Source organism: Camellia sinensis, chromosome 12, assembly GCF_055761805.1.
Source record: "Camellia sinensis isolate YWXY chromosome 12, ASM5576180v1, whole genome shotgun sequence".
NCBI lineage: Eukaryota > Viridiplantae > Streptophyta > Magnoliopsida > Ericales > Theaceae > Camellia > Camellia sinensis.
In genome coordinates, this window is record NC_138972.1 from 27,004,728 (window position 1) to 27,027,946 (window position 23,219).

Below are 23,219 nucleotides of genomic sequence, written 5' to 3' on the forward strand. Positions count from 1 at the left end.
CCTTCACTCAAAATATCTAGTTCACACCCCAGATTCATTGGATCACACGAGGTCAGACATTTCAAAACCCCTCGTGAGTCATAGTTCATAAACATGCCTAACCTCAACACTATATATGTACTCATGATTATATAATGATCTCAAATCTGACACAATCGCTCGGTGTGATGACCTAAACCCGCCCCTATAGGTTTAACATTGTAACTGGCCAGTAATCCTGGGATTACCAAAGGCCTCTGAAACAGTTTAACAAAAAGCAAATACAATCATATAATGTCTATAGAGCTATGCAGACGTACATGGAACAAAAAATTTGAAACTTCTATTTACATATATGATATCATTGTCACATTAGCCTTACGTCATCTTATATACAGATAAATCAAAATGGGCCTTAGCCCAATAAACAGAGTGTATAAGAACTTGATTAGACTTAAACAAAATAAACAAAAGGCTTAAATGTAGTTCACAAATTTCGACCACTTGAAGCATTCCGGGAACCTCCTTGGGAGGCGCACAGGTTGGCTGACACAAAATAGATCTAGGTAGCAACTTAGGTCTGATCACGCGCCTGATCACCTACATACATAAATAATACAATGAGTTAGAGCCTAGTGAATAACAACAGAGTAAAGGGTTTATGAATGATGTATAAAATAGATTCAGAAATCAGATTTCAGATCAGAACAAATTCAGATTCACATACTTACACAAATTTCTCAACCAGTTATACGTGGTACAACCATTAGCTAACAAATCACTTGGTTATAAAGACCCACATTCACTTGGGATGGTCATAAAGACCCACATTCACTTGAGATAGTCATAAAGACCCACGTGCAGATCATATAAGCAGTTATGCATAACCAGTTCCATGGATGGAACCCACTTGAAACCCTGGTTTTAGGTCACACATATCACATGAACACTTGATACTAAGGATGTTATGAATACATTGCAGAAAAAATGGACAACCATTCATGATTCTCAAAATAGCATTTATAAAACAAATCATATCTTAGTTACGACAAAATGGATTTAAATCCAATACAGTTAAAGCCCTAGGCTTGTACAAAAGGAATACAACAAAATAAACAAAATGAAGCTTTTACTTCCAAGTCCTCCCAATCTATTTCCTTGCAGAGACATATCATCAGCACCTGAAAATGGTTTTCCCACATAGGGTGAGCCAAAACCCAGTAGAAATAATCCAACACAATATATAAATCTTAACAAAGATATAAGGGTGAAATATACACGCAATGCTTGTGTCAAAACATTTTATATCTTTTTCCAAAAACCATGTAATGCCAGCTTTATACCAGAATTCATAAGTCACTTCCTTTACAATAGAAACAGGGCAGTGAATTACACTTTGGGAATCTCAAAACAATATCAACCTTTCACAGAAATTTCGTCTGCGAGAAACCGTAAATCGGCACCTATATAAACGTAGGCTGTACAAGCACTATTATTGTCATTTCATGAAAATTTCGTCCACGGGATCGGCACCTATGTATATGTGATAACCCTGTTCCTTATTATGCTAATTGGTCCTTATCATGAATTTGATTATGTGAAAATATGTGATTTTGAATTTCTATCTGTTCATCGTAAGAATATCTGTTTGATTATCTGCTTTGGAATTTAAATTGAAGGCCTTATCGGCCACAAAACCCGAAATTGACTACGCCATTGTGACTAGCGTGATTTTTAGAGCCTACGGTGAAATTTAATTAAAAATTGATTCGGATCAAAATAATTAGATTCAAAACGATTAAGTGCTCAATTATTTAATATTGATAATTTGATTTAGTGGGGTTATATAAAGGGCCATATACACTTAATTTCTCTCTTTTATTCAACTTGGCTGATTTAACTCTAAGAAAAGGAGAAAGCGTCGGCTTAGAGAGAGGGAGAGCTCACAATTGAAGTTTGATCTTGAAAGCTTGGAAATCTTGAAGATTACTCAAGAATTTGCTATAGATTGAAGGAATTGAACCTCTAGGTAAGCAAGTGAGCATGAATTCAGAAGTATAAGTTTGTAAATTGTGTATTCAAGCTAGTTGGGTAATCAAGAGTAAGAATTGAAATGAAATTGAGTTGATCATGTTGAATTGAAGGTCAATGTATGCATGCATGTGTGTAATTGCTTTGAATTTGCATGTTTGAGCACAAAATGTATGATCCATGTAAGATTTTAGTTGAAGCTCATGTTTTTGACCATCTCTTCATCATCTAAGTTGAGAACAAAAGTTGTGTTCCACATGCATGTACCATCCATGAGAATATGAGTTTGAAATACATGGAATTGTTATGATGGAAACAAGTTTGGTGTAAAGATTAATTAAATCATTAAAAATTTGGAGCGTGAAGTGCAATTAGATCCCTTTTTGAGGGGAATTCATATTATTCTCAATTAGAATAATTTATGGTTAGCTTGATTGGACTAATCAAATGAAATATCCAGGCTCCGTTTAAAAAAGCCCGTATCAATAATTATGATTTTACGTATGGACAATTCCTCAATATCTTGTTCATTCGCAAGAAAATATTTTCTTTGTGCGTCGGTAAAAAAAAACATGCTTTTTGGGGGAGAGATACTATTTCACCAATCGAGTCACAGGTATCTAGGACTCGTTGAGAATGATTCTGATCTAGTTCATGGCCTATTAGAAGTAGAAAGCGCTCTGGTGGGATCCTCACGGACAGAAAAAGATTGCAGTCAGTTTGATAATGATCGAGTGATATTGCTTCGTCGGCCCGAACCAAGGAATCCCTAGGACAGAAATAAAGCATTGGGTCGAACTCTTCTTTGGTGTCAAGGTAATAGCTATGAATAGTCATCGACTTCCGGGAAAGGGTAGACGAATGGGACCTAGGAGGGAATGAAGAAATCGAATAGGAACGAAAATACAAAGAAATAAAAGGGGATCCTATTTTATTTCTTTGTACTGTATCTGAACTGAATCTTGTTTATTTGTTGAATTGAAGGTCAATGTATGCATGCATGTGTGTAATTGCTTTGAATTTGCATGTTTGAGCACAAAATGTATGATCCATGTAAGATTTTAGTTGAAGCTCATGTTTTTGACCATCTCTTCATCATCTAAGTTGAGAACAAAAGTTGTGTTCCACATGCATGTACCATCCATGAGAATATGAGTTTGAAATACATGGAATTGTTATGATGGAAACAAGTTTGGTGTAATTTGGAACATGCATGTAGGTAATTCATGGAATTGAGCTTCATAATGTTGTAAATTGGTGTTTGTACCATGTTAGTACATGTATATGTGGAGTTTGAGCTAAAATCATGTATTTAGAGCCTTTGAATTTCAAGTTTGAGCTCAAGAAAAAGTTCTGGAAAACCCAGAAAATTTGATGTCCGCTCGAGCGGGAGAACCGCCGCTTGAGCGTAAAATTTGGGCTTCCAGTATTTTTTTGCAGGCATGGTGTTCGCTCGAGCAGAGAAGTTCACGCTCGAGCAGGGAGCCATGTAGTGAGGCCTTCCGCTCGAGCAGGGACCCCTGTTTCTAAAATTTTGAAAGTGCATTATGTGTTTCGTTTCCCGTTCTCTTTCACTCCTAAGTACTCTTAGGCATGCATTAAGCATTGTAAATGAATTAAAGGGACAAAAATGAAGCCTAAAGAGGAATGTGTAAATTAAAAACGGATTGAATCGGTTGTGACTCATATGTGTTATGTGATGTGGGTCAAGCTCCAGGGCAAATCAACCAGCCGATCACTGTGAGTAATATCTTAATAAAGATATTTGAAATATGTTGTTTGTCCAATTACTTACTTCTATGTAAGTCTTATAAGTCCATTAATTTAAATGGTGGACAATGTTTGCTATGCCAAATGAATGGGCCAAATGCCAGTTTGATACGAATGAATGAATGGGCCGAAGGCCAGTCTGACATGAATGAATGAATGGGCCAAATGCTAATTTGACATGAATGAATGAATGGGCCGAAGGCCAGTCTGACATGAATGAATGAATGGGCCAGAGGCCAGTATGATCTGAATGATAGAATGAGTGGGTCAGAGGCCAGTATGATCTGAATGAAAGAATGAATGGGCCAGAAGCCAGTCTGACATGAATGAAAGACAAATGGGCCAAAGGCCAGTTTGACATGAATGGATTGGGCCCGAGGCCGTCCGATGTGTTTGGAACCACAGTCACTTACTAGATAGAAATATGAATTGGGCCTAAGGCCGTCTAATGTATATATTGTTCCAATGTATCTTCTTTAATTGATATTATTCACTGGGCTTTCGCTCACGCTCATTCATGTGCTTGTAGGTGAGCCAAGAGAGGTCCAAACCCAACCTCAATGAAGTTTGTGTGAAACAACCAAGGTTTTGAAGAGTCAACCCTCATGTCTCACGAACGAGACACGTCTTCGCCCTTTTGCTACCTTATGTCATTTTGTCATATTGGAGAGGACTTTGGATACGTTTGTATATAGTTTTGATTGGTTGACTTAGACTTATATGATCCTGTATGTACAGAGCTTTGTGTTAGTACATATTTTGATGTGAGTTATTAATATATGTATATATATATGTATGGTTTGTCATGTGCCATGTAAGCACAACTCTATGGACAAAGTTTTAAATTACTTCCGTTTGGCCCCCATTAACTCTGTTAAAATACGTTTGGTTTGGTTTGAGGCCGCAGGTAATCTTATGATTACTGGCCGGTTATATCCTTAACCCATGGGGGCGGGTTCGGGTCATGACAGTATATGCTGTGACTCTTATTTGTATTGTTCTGAACTCGCAGCATAGCTTATACTTAAAACTTACATGTTCTCTGTCAATATGGTAATATGCAAAGTACCCCTTCCACTAATAATGAATGTATCTGCAGTTTCACCATCTTCAACTTTCATGGCCAAATTTTCTCAAGCTCACGATAGAGACGATCTCTTAAGTTTCTACTAGTAACATACTTTCCCTGAGAGCAAACATTGAAAATAGCAAACTGTCAATGCCAGACCACAATGAGGAAATGCTTATTAACTGCAAATGTTGATTATACAACCTAAGTAAGGCACATGAAGCAGCTAGGTTCTTATTGCCACAGAGAGAAATAGAAGAGTTAAAAATTGAGAAAAATGAAGTAAAACATGATTAAAACACACATAAGGAATGGGAACCACCAAACCAGGAAGAAATAAGAAATTATATTAAAAGTTTAAAATAACCTACTGAAAAGGTTTGATAAATAAAATGGAACACACAAGAACTATAATGATTAGTCCAACTAAGGGAACAATTAAAGAATCTTGTAAAAAATGTCATGTATCATCTTCTCAAAAAAGGCTTCAAGACCATAGAGAAAAAGAAAAACCCACTAACTACATTTCCCATAATTTTTTCCTCGTCTTTTCCTAGCAGGTCTTTTTTTTTTTTTCTTCTCAAAAGTTCCCAATGAATTTTCCTGAAGGTTCTAGACATTTCTAAAATGTTTCCAGTGGTTTCCCCTAAAATTTTTAGGATGTTCCATTACATACAAAGGTGAAATAGTAAGAGAGTTTTGTACAGTCCTATGTAAAATTACATCAACGCTGTGTTTGGATCAAGCATTTGAGGGAGAACTGGTGAAGGGAAAGGAAAAAATAAGGGAAAGTGAATAATATAAACTAAATTTCTGGATTTGCTGTTTCTAGACGAGTCCCATAACTCTGTTTTGCTGGTTTTGCACCATATGCATTTCTGGATTGCATCAATATTTATTATGTAATTGTCAACTAACATCATAGTAGATGAGTGGCCCTCATGTTCTTTTTACAGTCATATTTTTTTTATTGTATATTTGATTTATTTTATGGATCCATTGTATTTTGCTTGATAATTCTAAATTTGTTAAGATTCTTTCTACTTTTCTTGAACCTCGATTGCAGTGTATTACCCTACATGGAGTCAACACATCATGACCAATCATACCAATTTGCTCCTAGACAAAGACCAAGAGAGAGACTTTGAACCATGATGGCTGTAGCATGTTTCAGCTCTAGCCTTGGCATGAATTGGAAAATTTGTTTTCTTGTGTCTATGCTGTCTAATTTTCCAAAATCTCAATCAAAGTACTTCTTTGAACTGCTGTAGCATTTGTTAAACGGATACGCATTAACAAGAAGTGCCCTTCTATCCAGAAAAAACTTTGTTCTCTATTAGTCACTAATAGATTTAGTTGCTTTAAAAATTAAGAAATCATGAGGCTTGAGCTTCACTCATGCAGAGATTCCAATAGCACGATTCAAGCATTCATGCTTTGTTATTCTTAGGACACTGATGCACACTGAAAAGTTCAGATCTAATATAAATTTTATGAATTTGTAAATAATGTATTTGAGGATGAAACAGTATATAATGTATCAAGAATATCTTATATTGTTCATAACATGCAACAATACGCTTAAGGTACTGTTGCAAATTCTCTGGGCTTGTCGCATCATTATCAAGTAACATTACAAAAGATCCATCCAGAAACAGATGAACACGAGAATTTCAGATTTCCCAACTTGTTTTTGACAAAGGGACATGACCCATGAATTAGGAAGAAATCACATGAACACGAGAATCATGCAGCAAAGACTTACTAGTATCAATGGCTACAAACTTCGAGAATAAAATTGTTTTGATGATTCAATCAGTACTAAATTGTGAAACTAGGGAACAAATTTTCAAAGTCACAGTTTAATAACATACCTCTCCTGTTACCCAAAAAAAAAACAAAAAAAAAAAAAAAACAAACAAACAAACCAACATACCTCACGGCCAACAAAAGGTGAAGTATTGATAGAAAAAGCCATTTTCACTGTAGGTTCTTCCACCTTAATGGCAGGTAGTGGCTTCCCAGAAATTTTGTCACCAATTGTCTCACCAATCTAAGAAAAATAAATCAGTTACCACAATTTCAACAAAGAAAATGATTGATACAAATATTCATCTTACAAGTACTGTTAGAGAGAAAAAAATTTGATCAATGCAAAACAAGTTTTTTTCTACCTGAATATCATCAATACCACAAACAGCACAGATATCACCAGCCTCCACAGCCTGTGCAGCAACCCTACTAAATTTCTCATACACAAAAAGTTCACTAACTCTTACATATCTGCATGTCTCATCCGTTCTGCAGACCTTCAAAGATTCAAATTATTAAAATTATGAGTGAAGTTCTTTTTGTGTTCTTTTTTTACAGAAAATCTTCAGATTATAGAATGAAACTCATCTGAGCATGATATTTCTTATCACAATCTCCAAAGAGTAGCTTACCTTGCCATGGATCCTTCATCATTTCACAAGTCACAAATTCAAGAATAGCACATACAACTTAAACATCATAAGAGTCTTGGAAGAGACACACACTACATATGCATGTGTGTGTGTGTGTGTACTATGTATATTTGTAATGCAAAATCATACGTTGATATAACATGCATGAGAATCCGTGCAAAATAGTTTCATAGAGCATATCAGGTCAGGCAAGAGAAACATATGATATCATCCATTTTGGTTTCATAATATGAAACTATGACCTAATATCGAATAGGGAGATGGGTAAGACAAGAACTAGACCTCCTGTTGCAACAAAGATAATTACTCATCATCAACTTACACTTACTGCACCAAAAATTGGAAGTGCTCACTCATCACACCACTATGAAATACACCCCATTTATGTAACGTTAGTCCTGAATAGGACGAATTCCTAATTAGTATTTAACACATATGTTTTCCATTTCTTTTTTTATTTAAATAAACATAAATTTTATATAGGATCTTTTCAATTGTTTGAGCCTTTGTATATCATTAATAAGGTCTCTCACTTATAGACCATTACTCCACCTAGCACAGCCACCTTGCACAACCCGGCCACATAACATGGCAAAAGTCCAGATAGGAACTTCAAGTGAAAGCCAAACAAGATAACAAGAGTGCGATTTCTTTAAGAGACATCATTTCAAGAAATTCAAATTAATGGAGAACAGTAATCTCATATAACAGTGATGATGATCAATGATTGTCATATTAAAGTAATCAGAATACACAACACAGTCAGCCCTTAATATGATAATTCTAAAAATTGAACAAATGCCATCAGGAACAGATGTTAGCTCCAAAGCAGTACACTCGCACATCCAATCCTCTCCGCAAAACACCAGCATGCAGGCGCCCAATGGCTATCCGTCCTTTATGTTCCTCGTACTCAATATTTGTCACCTAGAAGTCTGTCTAGCAGCAATCAACTATAGCATAATAATATGATATTGAAATTTGACAAGATAATACAAAAGAAAACTTCCTTCACTTAAGTTTGAAAATAGGCGATCGGGGGCCAAAAAAATCTGTAACAGTCCCGAGAAGGCCCGTGGAACACCTCCAACACCTCGGGAGAAACCAATATAAGTTGTGGAAACTTACGGAACTAGCGCAGGACTTCCGGTTTGAAAACTAGGTCGGAAAGGGTACTTTTTTCACACTTAAGCTTTGAAAACAGGCATCGGCGGGCCGAAATCGTGTAACAATCACGAGAAGGCCCGGGGAACACCTCGAACATCTCAAGAGGAACCAATTTGAGCTGTGAAAACTTAACGAACAGGCACGGGACTCCTGATTTGAAAACTAGGTCGGAAAATACAGTTTTCTAACACTTAAGCTTGGAAGTAGGCCATCGGGGGGCCAAAATCATGTAACAGTTGCAAGAAAGGCCGGGAACACCTTAAACACCATGGGAGTGACCAACGTGAGCTATGAAAACTTACGGAACTAGCACGGGGACTCCCGGTTTGAAAACTAAGTTGGAAAGAGACACTTTTTCCACACTTAAGCTCGAAAATAGGACACCGGGGGGAGAGGGGCCAAAACCATGTCACAATCACGAGAAGGATCGGGAAATGCCCCAAACACCTCGGGAGGGTCCAAGGTAAGTTGCGGAGACTTACGGAACTAGCACGGGACTCTCGGTTTGAGAACAAAATCAAAAAATGCACTTTTTTCACACTTAAGCTCGAGAATAAGCCGTCGGGGGCCAAAGTCGTGTAACAGTCACGAGAAGGCCCGGGGAACACGTCAAACACCCCGGGAGGGACCGATGTAATTTGTGAAAACTTATGGAACTAGCACGGGACTCCCGGTTTGAAAACTAAGTCTGAAACGGCACTTTCCTCGCACCTAAGCTTGAAAATAGTCCATCGGGGGGCCAAAATCGTGTGAACGGGGAACACCTCGAACACCTAGGTCGGAAAATATACTTTTCTAACACTTAAGTTTGGAAGTAGGCCATCGGGCGGGCAAAATCATGTAACAGTCGCAAGAATGGCCGGGAACACCTCAAACACCACGGGAGTGATCAACGCGAGTTGTGAAAACTTACGGAACTAGCACGGGAGTCTCGGTTTGAGAACTAAATCAAAAAATGCACTTTTTTCACAATTAAGCTCGAAAATAAGCCGTTGGGGGCCAAAATCATGTAACAGTCACGAGAAGGCCCGGGGAACACGTCAAACACCCCGGGACGGACCAATGTAAGTTGTGAAAACTTACGAAACTAGCACGGGACTCCCAGTTTGAAAACTAAGTTCGAAACGGCACTTTCCTTGATCTTAAGGTTGAAAATAGTTCCTCGGGGGGCCAAAATCGTGTGACAGTCAAGAGAAGGTCCGGGGAACACCTCAAACACCTAGGGAGGGACCAACGTGAGCTGTGGAAACTTACAAAACTCGCATGGGACTCCCGGTTTGAAAACTAAGTCAAAAAATGCACATCCTAAACACTTAAGTTTGAAAATAGGCCATCGGGGGCCCCCAAAATCCTGTAACGGTCCCGAGAAGGCCCGTGGAACACCTCCAACACCTCGGGAGAAACCAATGTAAGTTGTGAAAATTTACGGAACTAGCGCGGGACTTCCGGTTTGAAAACTAAGTCGGAAAAGGTACTCTTTTCACACTTAAGCTGGAGAATAGGCCTCGGCGGGCCGAAATCGTGTACCAATCACGAGAATGCCCGGGAAACACCTCGAACACCTCAGGAGGGACCAATTTGAGTTGTGAAAACTTAATGAACAGGCACGGGACTCCCGATTTGAATACTAGGTCGGAAAATACACTTTCTAACACTTAAGTTTGGAAGAAGGCCATCGGGCGGGCAAAATCATGTAACAGTCGCAAGAATGGCCGGGAACACCTCAAACACCATAGGAATGACCAACGCGAGTTGTGAAAACTTACGGAACTAGCACGGGACTCTCGGTTTGAGAACTAAATAAAAAAATGAACTTTTTTCATACATAAGCTGGAAAATAAGCCGTCGGGGGCCAAAATCGTGTAATAGTCACGAGAAGGCCCGGGGAACACGTCAAACACCCCGGAGGGGACCAATGTAAGTTGTGAAAACTTACGGAACTAGCAGGGGACTCCCGGTTTGAAAACGAAGTCCGAAACGGCACTTTTCTCGCACCTAAGCTTGAAAATAGTTCCTCGAGGGGCCAAAATCGTGTGACAGTCAAAAGAAGGTTCGGGAAACACCTCAAACACCTAGGGAGGGACCAACGTGAGCTGTGGAAACTTATGGAGCTCGCATTGGACTCCCGGTTTGAAAACTAAGTCAAAAAATGTACATCCTAAACACTTAAGTTTGAAAATAGGCCATCGGGGGACCCCAAAATCCTGTAACAGTCCCGAGAAGGCCCGTGAAACACCTCCAACACCTCGGGAGAAACCAATGTAAGTTGTGGAAACTTACGGAACTAGCGAGGGACTTCCGGTTTGAAAACAAGGTCGGAAAAGGTACTCTTTTCACACTTAAGCTTGAGAATGGGCCTCGGCGGGCCGAAATCGTGTAACAATCACGAGAAGGCCCGGGGAACACCTCGAACACCTTAGGAGGGACCAATTTGAGTTGTGAAAACTTAACGAACAGGCACGGGACTCCCGATTTGAATACTAGGTCAGAAAATGCACTTTTCTAACACTTAAGCATGGAAGTAGGCCATCGGGGGGCCAAAATCATGTAACAGTCGCAAGAAGGGCCGGGAACACCTCAAACACCACGGGAGTGACCAACGCGAGTTGTGAAAATTTACCGAACTAGCACGGGACTCTCGGTTTGAGAACTAAATCAAAAAATGCACTTTTATCACACTTAAGCTCGAAAATAAGCCGTCGGGGGCCAAAATCGTGTAACAGTCACGAGAAGGCCCCGGGGAACACGTCAAACACCCCGTGACGGACCAATGTAAGTTGTGAAAACTTACGGAACTAGCACGGGACTCCTAGTTTGAAAACTAAGTTCGAAACGGCACTTTCGTTTTCAAACCGAGAGTCCCGTTGAAGTTCCGTAAGTTTCCACAACCTACAATGGTCTATCCTAAGGTGTTTGAGGTGTTCTTCGGACATTCTCGTGATTGCTACATTGTTTTCAAACCGGGAGTCCCGTGCTAGTTCTGTAAGTTTTCACAACTTACATTGGTCCCTCTCGAGGTGTTTGAGGGGTTTCGCTGGGGTTCTCGTGACTGTTACACAATTTTAGCTCCTCGATAGCCTATTCTCAAGATTAAGTGTGAAAAAAGTGCAATTTTTTACTTAGTTTTGAAGCGAGGAGTCCCGTGCAAGTTCCGTAAATTTTCACAACTTGCATTGGTTGCTCCGAGGTGTTTGAGGTGTTGCTTAGGCCTTCTCGTGACTGTTACACGAATTTGGCCACCGATGCTCTATTTTCAAGCTTGAGTGTGAAAAAAGTGCATTTTTTTACTTAGATTTCAAACCGGAAGTCCCGTGCTAGTTCCGTAAGTTTCCACAACTTCTCTTGGTCCTTCCCGAGGTGTCTGATGAGTTTTTTGGGCCTTCTCGTGACTGTTACACGATTTTGGCTCCCGATGTCCTATTTTTAAGCTTAAGTGTGAGAAAAGTGACTTTTCCGACAAAGTTTTCAAACCGGGAGCTCCATGCTAGCTCGGTAAGTTTGTACAACTTACACTAGTCGCTCTCGAGGTGTTTGAGGTGTTCCCTGGGCCTTCTCATGACTGTTACACAATTTTGGCCCTCGATAGCCTATTTTCAGGATTAAGTGTGAAAAAAGTGCATTTTTTGGCTTCGTTTTCAAACCGAGAGTCCTGTTGAAGTTCCGTAAGTTTCCACAACTTACAATGGTCTATCCTGAGGTGTTTGAGGTGTTCTTTGGACATTCTCGTGATTGCTACATTGTTTTCAAACCGGGAGTCCCGGGCAAGTTCTGTAAGTTTTCCCAACTTACATTGGTCCCTCTCGAGGAGTTTGAGGGGTTTCGCTGGGGTTCTCGTGACTGTTACACAATTTTAGCCCCCCGATAGCCTATTTTCAAGACTAAGGCCCCGTTTGGGGACTTACCTTTTTAGCCAAAAAGCCAAAAAGTTACCTTTTTAGCCCAAAAGCCAACAACTCATACCAAAAAGTCAAAAATTCTCTTTTCTCTCTACTTTTTGCACATCTTTTCGTAATTAGCCAAAAAGTCATCCCAAACATATAAGTTTTTTTTACCTAATTTAGCCAAATAGCCAAAAAGTTACTAAATTAGCCTGTTTCCAAACGAGGCTTAAGTGTGAAAAAAGTGCAATTTTTTACTTAGTTTTGAAGCGAGGAGTCCCGTGCAACTTCCTTAAATTTTCAAAACTTGCATTGGTCCCTCCGAGGTGTTTGAGGAGTTGCTTGGGCCTTCTCGTGACTGTTACACGAATTTGGCCACTGATGGTCTATTTTCAAGCTTAAGTGTGAAAAAAGTGCATTTTTTGACTTAGATTTCAAACGGGATTTCAAACCGGAAGTCCCGTGCTAGTTCCGTAAGTTTCCACAACTTCTCTTGGTCCTTCCCGAGGTGTTTGATGCGTTTCCTGGGCCTTCTCGTGACTGTTACACGATTTTGGCACCCGATGTCCTATTTTTAAGCTTAAGTGTGAGAAAAGTGACTTTTCCGACGTAGTTTTCAAACCGGGAGTCCCATGCTAGTTCGGTAAGTTTCTACAATTTACATTGGTCGCTCTCAAGGTGTTTGAGGTGTTCCCTGGGCCTTCTCATGACTGTTACACAATTTTGGCCCTCGATGGCCTATTTTAAGGATTAAGTGTGAAAAAAAGTGCATTTTTTGGCTTCGTTTTCAAACCGAGAGTCCCGTTGAAGTTCCGTAAGTTTCCACAACTTACAATTGCCTATCCTAAGGTGTTTAAGGTGTTCTTCGGACATTCTCGTGATTGCTACATTGTTTTCAAACCGGGAGTCCCGTGCTAGTTCTGTAAGTTTTCACAACTTACATCGGTCCCTCTCGAGGTGTTTGAGGGGTTTCGCTGGGGTTCTCGTGACTGTTACACAATTTTAGCCCCCCGATAGCCTATTCTCAAGATTAAGTGTCAAAAAAGTGCAATTTTTTACTTAGTTTTGAAGCGAGGAGTCCCGTGCAAGCTCCGTATAAATTTTCACAACTTGCATTGGTCCCTCCGAGGTGTTTGAGGTGTTGTTTGGGCTTTCTCGTGACTGTTACATGAATTTGGCCACTTATGGTCTATTTTCAAGCTTGAGTGTGAAAAAAGCGCATTTTTTGACTTAGATTTCAAACCGGAAGTCCCGTGCTAGTTCCGTAAGTTTCCACAACTTCTCTTGGTCCTTCCCGAGGTGTTTGATGCGTTTCCTGGGCCTTCTCGTGACTGTTACACGATTTTAGCTCCCGATGTCCTACTATTAAGCTTAAGTGTGAGAAAAGTGACTTTTCCGGCAAAGTTTTCAAACCGGGAGCCCCATGCTAGCTCGGTAAGTTTCTACAACTTACATTGGTCGCTCTCGAGGTGTTTGAGGTGTTCCCTGGGACTTCCCATGACTGTTACACAATTTTGGCCCTCGATGGCCTATTTTCAGGATTAAGTGTGAAAAAAGTGCATTTTTTGGCTTCGTTTTCAAACCGAGAGTCCCGTTGAAGTTCCGTAAGTTTCCACAACTTACAATGGTCTATCCTGAGGTGTTTGAGGTGTTCTTCGGACATTCTCGTGATTGCTACATTGTTTTCAAACCGGGAGTCCCGTGCTAGTTCTTTAAGTTTTCACAACTTACATTGGTCCCTCTCGAGGTGTTTGAGGGGTTTCGCTGGGGTTCTCGTGACGGTTACACAATTTTACCCCCCCGATAGCTTATTTTCAAGACTAAGTGTGAAAAAAGTGCAATTTTTTACTTAGTTTTGAAGCGAGGAGTCCCGTGCAAGTTCCGTAAATTTTCAAAACTTGCATTGGTCCCTCCGAGGTGTTCGAGGTGTTGCTTGGGCCTTCTTGTGACTGTTACACGAATTTGGCCACTGATGCTCTATTTTCAAGCTTGAGTGTGAAAAAAGTGCATTTTTTGACTTAGATTTCAAACCGGAAGTCCCGTGCTAGTTCCGTAAGTTTCCACAACTTCTCTTGGTCCTTCCCGAGGTTTTTGATGCATTTCCTGGGCCTTCTCGTGACTGTTACACGATTTTGGCTCCCGATGTCCTATTTTTAAGCTTAAGTGTGAGAAAAGTGACTTTTCCGACATAGTTTTCAAACCGGGAGCCCCATGCTAGTTCGGTAAGTTTCTACAACTTACATTGGTCGCTCTCGAGGTGTTTGAGGTGTTCCCTGGGCCTTCTCATGACTGTTACACAATTTTGGCCCTCGATGGCCTATTTTCAGGATAAAGTGTGAAAAAAGTGCATTTTTTTGCTTCGTTTTCAAACCGAGAGTCCCGTTGAAGTTCCGTAAGTTTCCACAACTTACTATTGTCTATCCTGTGGTGTTTTAGGTGCTCTTCGGACATTCTCGTGATTGCTACATTGTTTTCAAACCGGGAGTCCCGTGCTAGTTCTGTAAGTTTTCACAACTTACATTGGTCCCTCTCGAGGTGTTGGAGGGGATTTGCTGGGGTTCTCGTGACTGTTACACAATCTTAGCCCCCCGATAACCTATTCCCAAGATTAAGTGTGAAAAAAGTGCAATTTTTTACTTAGTTTTGAAGCGAGGTGTCCTGTGCAAGTTCCGTAAACTTTGACAACTTGCATTGGTCCCTCCGAGGTGTTTGAGGTATTGCTTGGGCTTTCTTGTGACTATTACACGAATTTGGCCACTGATGGTCTATTTTCAAGCTTAAGTGTGAAAAAAGTGCATTTTTTTAATTAGATTTCAAACCGGAAGTCCCGTGCTAGTTCCGTAAGTTTCCACAACTTCTCTTGGTCATTCCCGAGGTGTTTGATGCGTTTCCTGGAGCTTCTCGTGACTGTTACACGATTTTGGCTTCCGATGTCCTATTTTTAAGCTTAAGTGTGAGAAAAGTGACTTTTCCGACATAGTTATCAAACCGAGAGTCCCATGCTAGTTCGGTATGTTTCTACAACTTTCATTGGTCGCTCTTGAGGTGTTTGAGGTGTTCTTCTCATGACTGTTACACAATTTTGGCACTCGATGGCTATTTTTAGGATAAAGTGTGAAAAAAGTGCATTTTTTGGCTTCGTTTTCAAACCGAGAGTCCCGTTGAAGTTCCGTAAGTTTCCACAACTTACAATGGTCTATCCTGAGGTGTTTGAGGTGTTCTTCGGACATTCTCGTGATTGCTACATTGTTTTCAAACCGGGAGTCCCGTGCTAGTTCTGTAAATTTTTACAACTTACATTGGTCCCTCTCGAGGTGTTTGAGGGGTTTTGCTAGGGTTCTCGTGACTGTTACACAAATTTAGCCCCTTGATAGCCTATTCTCAAGATTAAGTGTGAAAAAAGTGCAATTTTTGACTTAGTTTTGAAGCGAGGAGTCCCGTGCCATTTCCGTAAATTTTCACAACTTGTATTGGTCCCTCCGAGGTGTTTGAGGTGTTGCTTGGGCCTTCTCGTGACTGTTACACAAATTTGGCCACTGATGCTCTATTTTCAAGCTCAAGTGTGAATAAAGTGCATTTTTTGACTTAGATTTCAAACCGGAAGTCCCGTGCTAGTTCCGTAAGTTTCCACAACTCCTCTTGGTCCTTCCCGAGATATTTGATGCGTTTCCTGGGCCTTCTCGTGACTGTTACACGATTTGGGCCCCCGATGTCCTATTTTTAAGCTTAAGTGTGAGAAAAGTGATTTTTCCGACATAGTTTTCAAACCGAGAGCCCCATGCTAGTTCGGTAAGTTTCTACAACTTACATTGGTTGCTCTCGAGGTGTTTGAGGTGTTCCCTGGGCCATCCTCATGACTGTTACACAATTTTCGTCCTCGATGGCCTATTTTCAGGATTCAGTGTGAAAAAAGTGCATTTTTTCACTTCGTTTTCAAACCGAGAGTCCCGTTGAAGTTCTGTATGTTTCCACAACTTACAATGGTCTATCCTGAGGTGTTTGAGGTGTTCTTCGGACATTCTCGTGATTGCTACATTGTTTTCAAACCAGGAGTCCCGTGCTAGTTCTTTAAGTTTTCACAACTTACATTGGTCCCTCTCGAGGTGTTTGAGGGGTTTCGCTGGGGTTCTCGTGACTGTTACAGAATTTTAGCAACCCGATAGCCTATTCTCAAGATTAAGTGTGAAAAAAGTGCAATTTTTTACTTAGTTTTGAAGCGAGGAGTCCCGTGCAAGTTCCGTAAATTTTCACAACTTGCATTGTACCCTCCGAGGTGTTTGAGGTGTTGCTTCGGCATTCTCGTGACTGTTACACGAATTTGGCCACTGATGGTCTATTTTCAAGCTTGACTGTGAAAAAAGTGCATTTTTTGACTTAGATTTCAAACCGGAAGTCCCGTGCTAGTTCCATAAGTTTCCACAACTTCTCTTGGTCCTTCCCGAGGTGTTTGATGCGTTTCCAGGGCATTGTCGTGACTGTTACACGATTTTGGCTCCCGATGTCCTATTTTTAAGCTTAAGTCTGAGAAAAGTGACTTTTCCGACATAGTTTTCAAACCGGGAGCCCCATGCTAGTTCGGTAAGTTTCTACAACCTACATTGGTCACTCTCGAGGTGTTTGAGGGGTTCCCTGGGCCTTCTCATGACTGTTACACAATTTTGGCCCTCGATGGCCTATTTTCAGTATTAAATGTGAAAAAAATGCATTTTTTGGCGTCATTTTCAAATCAAGAGTCCCGTTGAAGTTCCGTAAGTTTACACAACTTATAATGTTCTATCCCGAGTTGTTTGAGGTGTTCTTCGGACATTGTCATGATTGCTACATTGTTTTCAAACCGGGAGTCCCGTGCTAGTTCTGTAAGTTTTCACAACTTACATCGGTCCCTCTCGAGGTGTTGGAGGGGTTTCGCTGGGGTTCTTCTCGTGACTGTTACACAATTTTAGCCCCCCGATAGCCTATTCTCAAGATTAAGTGTGAAAAAAGTGCAATTTTTGACTTAGTTTTGAAGCGAGCAGTCCCCTGCAAGTTCCGTAAATTTTCACAACTTGTATTGGTCCCTCCGAGGTGTTGGAGGTGTTGTTTGGGCCTTCTCGTGACTGTTACACGAATTTGGCCACTGATGCTCGATTTTCAAGTTTGAGTGCGAAAAAAGTGCATTTTTTGACTTAGATTTCAAACCGGAAGTCCCGTGATAGTTCCGTAACTTTCCACAACTTCTCTTGGTCCTTCCCGAGGTGTTTCATACGTTTCCTGGGCCTTCTCGTGACTGTTACACGATTTTGGCTCCCGATGTCATATTTTTAAGCTTAAGTGGGAGAAAAGTGACTTTTCCGACAGTTTTCAAACCGGGAGCCCCATGCTAGTTCGGTAAGTTTCTACAACTTACATTCGTCGCTCTCGAGGTGTTTGAGGGGTTCCCTGTGCCTTCTCATGACTGTTACACAATTTTGGCCCTCGATGGCCTATTTTCAGTATTAAATGTGAAAAAAGTGCATTTTTTGGTGTCGTTTTCAAACCGAGAGTCACGTTCAAGTTCCGTAAGTTTACACAACTTACAATGGTCTATCCCGAGTTGTTTGAGGTGTTCTTCGGACATTCTCGTGATTGTTACATTGTTTTCAAACCGGGACTCCCGTGCTAGTTCTGTAAGTTTTCACAACTTACGTCGGTCCCTCTCGAGGTGTTTGAGGGGTTTCGCTGGGGTTCTTCTCATGACTGTTACACAATTTTAGCCCCCCGATAGCCAATTCTCAAGATTAAGTGTGAAAAAAGTGCAATTTTTCACTTAGTTTTGAAGCGAGGAGTCCCGTGCAAGTTTCGTAAATTTTCACAACTTGCATTGGTCCCTCCGAGGTGTTTGAGGTGTTGCTTGGGCCTTCTCGTGACTGTTACACGAATTTGGCCACCGATGGTCTATTTTCAAGCTCAAGTGTGAATAAAGTGCATTTTTTGACTTAGATTTCAAACCGAAAGTCCCGTGCTAGTTCCGTAAGTTTCCAAAACTCCTCTTGGTCCTTCCCGAGATATTTGATGCGTTTCCTGGGCCTTCTCGTGACTGTTACACGATTTTGGCCCCCGATGTCCTCTTTTTAAGCTTAAGTGTGAGAAAAGTGATTTTTCCGACATAGTTTTCAAACCGAGAGCCCCATGCTAGTTCGGTAAGTTTCTACAACTTACATTGGTCGCTCTCGAGGTGTTTGAGGTGTTCCCTGGGCCATCCTCATGACTGTGACACAATTTTCGTCCTCGATGGCCTATTTTCAGGATTGAGTGTGAAAAAAGTGCATTTTTTCACTTCGTTTTCAAACCGAGAGTCCCGTTGAAGTTCTGTATGTTTCCACAACTTACAATGGTCTATCCTGAGGTGTTTGAGGTGTTCTTTGGACATTCTCGTGATTGCTACATTGTTTTCAAACCGGGGGTCCCGTGCTAGTTCTGTAAGTTTTCACAACTTACATTGGTCCCTCTCGAGGTGTTTGAGGGGTTTCGCTGGGGTTCTCGTGACTGTTACACAATTTTAGACACCCAATAGCCTATTCTCAAGATTAAGTGTGAAAAAAGTGCAATTTTTTACTTAGTTTTGAAGCGAGGAGTCCCGTGCAAGTTCCGTAAATTTTCACAACTTGCATTGTACCCTCCGAGGTGTTTGAGGTGTTGCTTGGGCCTTCTCGTGACTGTTACACGAATTTGGCCACTGATGCTCTATTTTCAAGCTTGAGTGTGAAAAAAGTGCATTTTTTGACTTAGATTTCAAACCGGAAGTCCCGTGCTAGTTCCGTAAGTTTCCACAACTTCTCTTGGTCCTTCCCGAGGTGTTTGATGCGTTTCCAGGGCATTGTCGTGACTGTTACACGATTTTGGCTCCCGATGTCCTATTTTTAAGCTTAAGTGTGAGAAAAGTGACTTTTCCGACGTAGTTTTCAAACCGGGAGCCCCATACAACTTACATTGGTCACTCTCGAGGTGTTTGAGGGGTTCCCTGGGCCTTCTCATGACTGTTACACAATTTTGGCCCTCGATGGCCTATTTTCAGTATTAAATGTGAAAAAAGTGCATTTTTGGGCGTCGTTTTCAAACCGAGAGTCCCGTTGAAGTTCCGTAAGTTTACACAACTTACAATGGTCTATCCCGAGTTGTTTGAGGTGTTCTTCGGACATTGTCATGATTGCTACATTGTTTTCAAACCGGGAGTCCCGTGCTAGTTCTGTAAGTTTTCACAACTTACATCGGTCCCTCTCGAGGTGTTGGAGGGGTTTCCCTGGGGTTCTTCTCGTGACTGTTACACAATTTTAGCCCCCCGATAGCCTATTCTCAAGATTAAGTGTGAAAAAAGTGCAATTTTTGACTTAGTTTTGAAGCGAGGAGTCCCCTGCAAGTTCCGTAAATTTTCACAACTTGTATTGGTCCCTCCGAGGTATTTGAGGTGTTGCTTGGGCCTTCTCGTTACTGTTACACGAATTTGGCCACTGATGCTCTATTTTCAAGATTGAGTGTGAAAAAAGTGCATTTTTTGACTTAGATTTCAAACCGGAAGTCCCGTGCTAGTTCCGTAAGTTTCCACAACTTCTCTAGGTCCTTCCCGAGGTGTTTGATGTGTTTCCTGGGCTTTTTCGGGACTGTTACACGATTTTGGTTCCCGATGTCCTATTTTTAAGCTTAAGTGTGAGAAAAGTTACTTTTCCGACATAGTTTTCAAACCGGGAGCCCCATGCTAGTTCGGTAAGTTTCTACAACTGTTACACAATTTTGGCCCTCGATGGCCTACTTTCAGGAATCAGTGTGAAAAAAGTGCATTTTTTTGCTTCGTTTTCAAACCGAGAGTCCCGTTGAAGTACCGTAAGTTTCCACAACTTACAATGGTCTATCCTGATGTGTTTGAGGTGTTCTTCGGACATTCTCGTGATTGCTACATTGCTTTCAAACCGGGAGTCCCGAGCTAGTTCTGTAAGTTTTCACAACTTACATTGGTCCCTCTCGAGGTGTTTGAGGAGTTTCGCTGGGGTTCTCGTGACTGTTACAAAATTTTAGCCCCCCGATAGCCTATTCTCAAGATTAAGTGTGAAAAAAGTGAAATTTTTGACTTAGTTTTGAAGCGAGGAGTCCCGTGCAAGTTCCGTAAATTTTCACAACTTGCATTGGTCCCTCCGAGGTGTTTGAGGTGTTGTTTGGGCCTTCTCGTGACTGTTACACGAATTTGGCCACTGATGCTCTATTTTCAAGCTTGAGTGCGAAAAAAGTGCATTTTTTGACTTAGATTTCAAACCGGAAGTCCCGTGATAGTTCCGTAACTTTCCACAACTTCTCTTGGTCCTTCCCGAGGTGTTTCATGCGTTTCCTGGGCCTTCTCGTGACTGTTACACGATTTTGGCTCCCGATGTCCTATTTTTAAGCTTAAGTGGGAGAAAAGTGACTTTTCCGACATAGTTTTCAAACCGGGAGCCCATTCTAGTTCGGTAAGTTTCTACAACTTACATTCGTCGCTCTCGAGGTGTTTGAGGGGTTCCCTGGGCCTTCTCATGACTGTTACACAATTTTAGCCGTCGATGGCCTATATTCAGTATTAAGGCCAAGTTTGGCATCTACTAAATAATACAAAAAGTCAAAAAGTCACTATCTTATTTAAGTCACATCATCTTATTTAAATCACATCACCTCTCTAACACATCACATCAAACCCAACCCAAACCCAACCCATATAAGCCAATAAGTCAAAAAGTGCACTTTTTTAGAACATCCCAAACCAACCCTAAATGTGAAAAAAGTGCATTTTTTGGCGTCGTTTTCAAACCAAGAGTCCCGTTCAAGTTCCGTAAGTTTACACAACTTACAATGGTCTATCCCGAGTTGTTTGAGGTGTTCTTCGGATATTCTCGTGATTGCTACATTGTTTTCAAACCGGGACTCCCGTGCTAGTTCTGTAAGTTTTCACAACTTACATCGGTCCCTCTCGAGGTGTTTGAGGGGTTTCGCTGGGGTTCTTCTCATGACTGGTACACAATTTTAGCCCCCCGATAGCCTATTCTCAAGATTAAGTGTGAAAAAAGTGCAATTTTTTACTTAGTTTTGAAGCGAGGAGTCCCGTGCAAGTTCCGTAAATTTTCACAACTTGCATTGGTCCCTCCGAGGTGTTTGAGGTGTTGCTTGGGCCTTCTCGTGACTGTTACACGAATTTGGCCACCGATGGTCTATTTACAAGCTCAAGTGTGAATAAAGTGCATTTTTTGACTTAGATTTCAAACCGGAAGACCTGTGCTAGTTCCGTAAGTTTCCACAACTCCTCTTGGTCCTTCCCGAGATATTTGATGCGTTTCCTGGGCCTTCTCGTGACTGTTACACGATTTCGGCCCCCGATGTCCTATTTTTAAGCTTAAGTGTGAGAAAAGTGATTTTTCCGACATAGTTTTCAAACCGAGAGCCCCATGCTAGTTCGGTAAGTTTCTACAACTTACATTGGTCGCTCTCGAGGTGTTTGAGGTGTTCCCTGGGCCATCCTCATGACTGTTACACAACTTTCGTCCTCGATGGCCTATTTTCAGGATTGAGTGTGAAAAAAGTGCATTTTTTCACTTCGTTTTCAAACCGAGAGTCCCGTTGAAGTTCTGTATGTTTCCACAACTTACAATTGTCTATCCTGAGGTGTTTGAGGTGTTCTTTGGACATTCTCGTGATTGCTACATTGTTTTCAAGCCGGGAGTCCTGTGCTAGTTCTGTAAGTTTTCACAACTTACATTGGTCCCTCTCGAGGTGTTTGAGGGGTTTCGCTGGGGTTCTCGTGACTGTTACACAATTTTAGCCACCCAATAGCCTATTCTCAAGATTAAGTGTGAAAAAAGTGCAATTTTTTACTTAGTTTTGAAGCGAGGAGTCCCGTGCAAGTTCCGTAAATTTTCACAACTTGCATTGTACCCTCCGAGGTGTTTGAGGTGTTGCTTGAGCCTTCTCGTGACTGTTACACGAATTTGGCCACTGATGCTCTATTTTCAAGCTTGAGTGTGAAAAAAGTGCATTTTTTGACTTAGATTTCAAACCGGAAGTCCCGTGCTAGTTCCGTAAGTTTCCACAACTTCTCTTGGTCCTTCCCGAGGTGTTTGATGCGTTTCCAGGGCATTGTCGTGACTGTTACACGATTTTGGCTCCCGATGTCCTATTTTTAAGCTTAAGTCTGAGAAAAGTGACTTTTCCGACATAGTTTTCAAACCGGGAGCCCCATACAACTTACATTGGTCACTCTCGAGGTGTTTGAGGGGTTCCCTGGGCCTTCTCATGACTGTTACACAATTTTGGCCCTCGATGGCCTATTTTCAGTATTAAATGTGAAAAAAGTGCATTTTTTGGTGTCTTTTTCAAACCGAGAGTCCCGTTGAAGTTCCGTAAGTTTACACAACTTACAATGGGCTATCCCGAGTTGTTTGAGGTGTTCTTTGGACATTGTCATGATTGCTACATTGTTATCAAACCGGGAGTCCCGTGCTAGTTCTGTAAGTTTTCACAACTTACATCGGTCCCTCTCGAGGTGTTGGAGGGGTTTCCCTGGGGTTCTTCTCGTGACTGTTACACAATTTTAGCCCCCCGATAGCCTATTCTCAAGATTAAGTGTGAAAAAAGTGCAATTTTTGACTTAGTTTTGAAGCGAGGAGTCCCCTGCAAGTTCCGTAAATTTTCACAACTTGTATTGGTCCCTCCGAGGTGTTTGAGGTGTTGCTTGGGCCTTCTCGTGACTGTTACACGAATTTGGCCACTGATGCTCTATTTTCAAGATTGAGTGTGAAAAAAGTGCATTTTTTGACTTAGATTTAAAACCGGAAGTCCCGTGCTAGTTCCGTAAGTTTCCACAACTTCTCTTGGTCCTTCCCGAGGTGT

At 41.2% G+C, this 23,219-nt stretch overlaps 1 protein-coding gene across 14 annotated transcripts in view; it reads right to left on the bottom strand.

Annotated features, from left to right (window-relative positions):
• Positions 1–300: 300 nt before the first annotated feature.
• Positions 301–23,219, bottom strand: part of LOC114323668 (putative elongation factor TypA-like SVR3, chloroplastic) — a 71,170-nt gene continuing 48,251 nt past the window's right edge. For 7 of the 14 annotated variants that reach the window (XM_082898187.1, XM_082898184.1, XM_082898185.1 and 4 more), the window contains exons 5-7: positions 7,024–7,150; positions 6,786–6,902; positions 301–579 (exon numbers count right to left, since the gene is read on the bottom strand). In XM_082898187.1, coding sequence (XP_082754313.1) covers positions 358–579; positions 6,786–6,902; positions 7,024–7,150 — 466 coding nt within the window. In that variant the 3' untranslated portion in view covers positions 301–357. The other 7 variants (XM_082898192.1, XM_082898193.1, XM_082898190.1 and 4 more) reach the window with 6 other exon arrangements.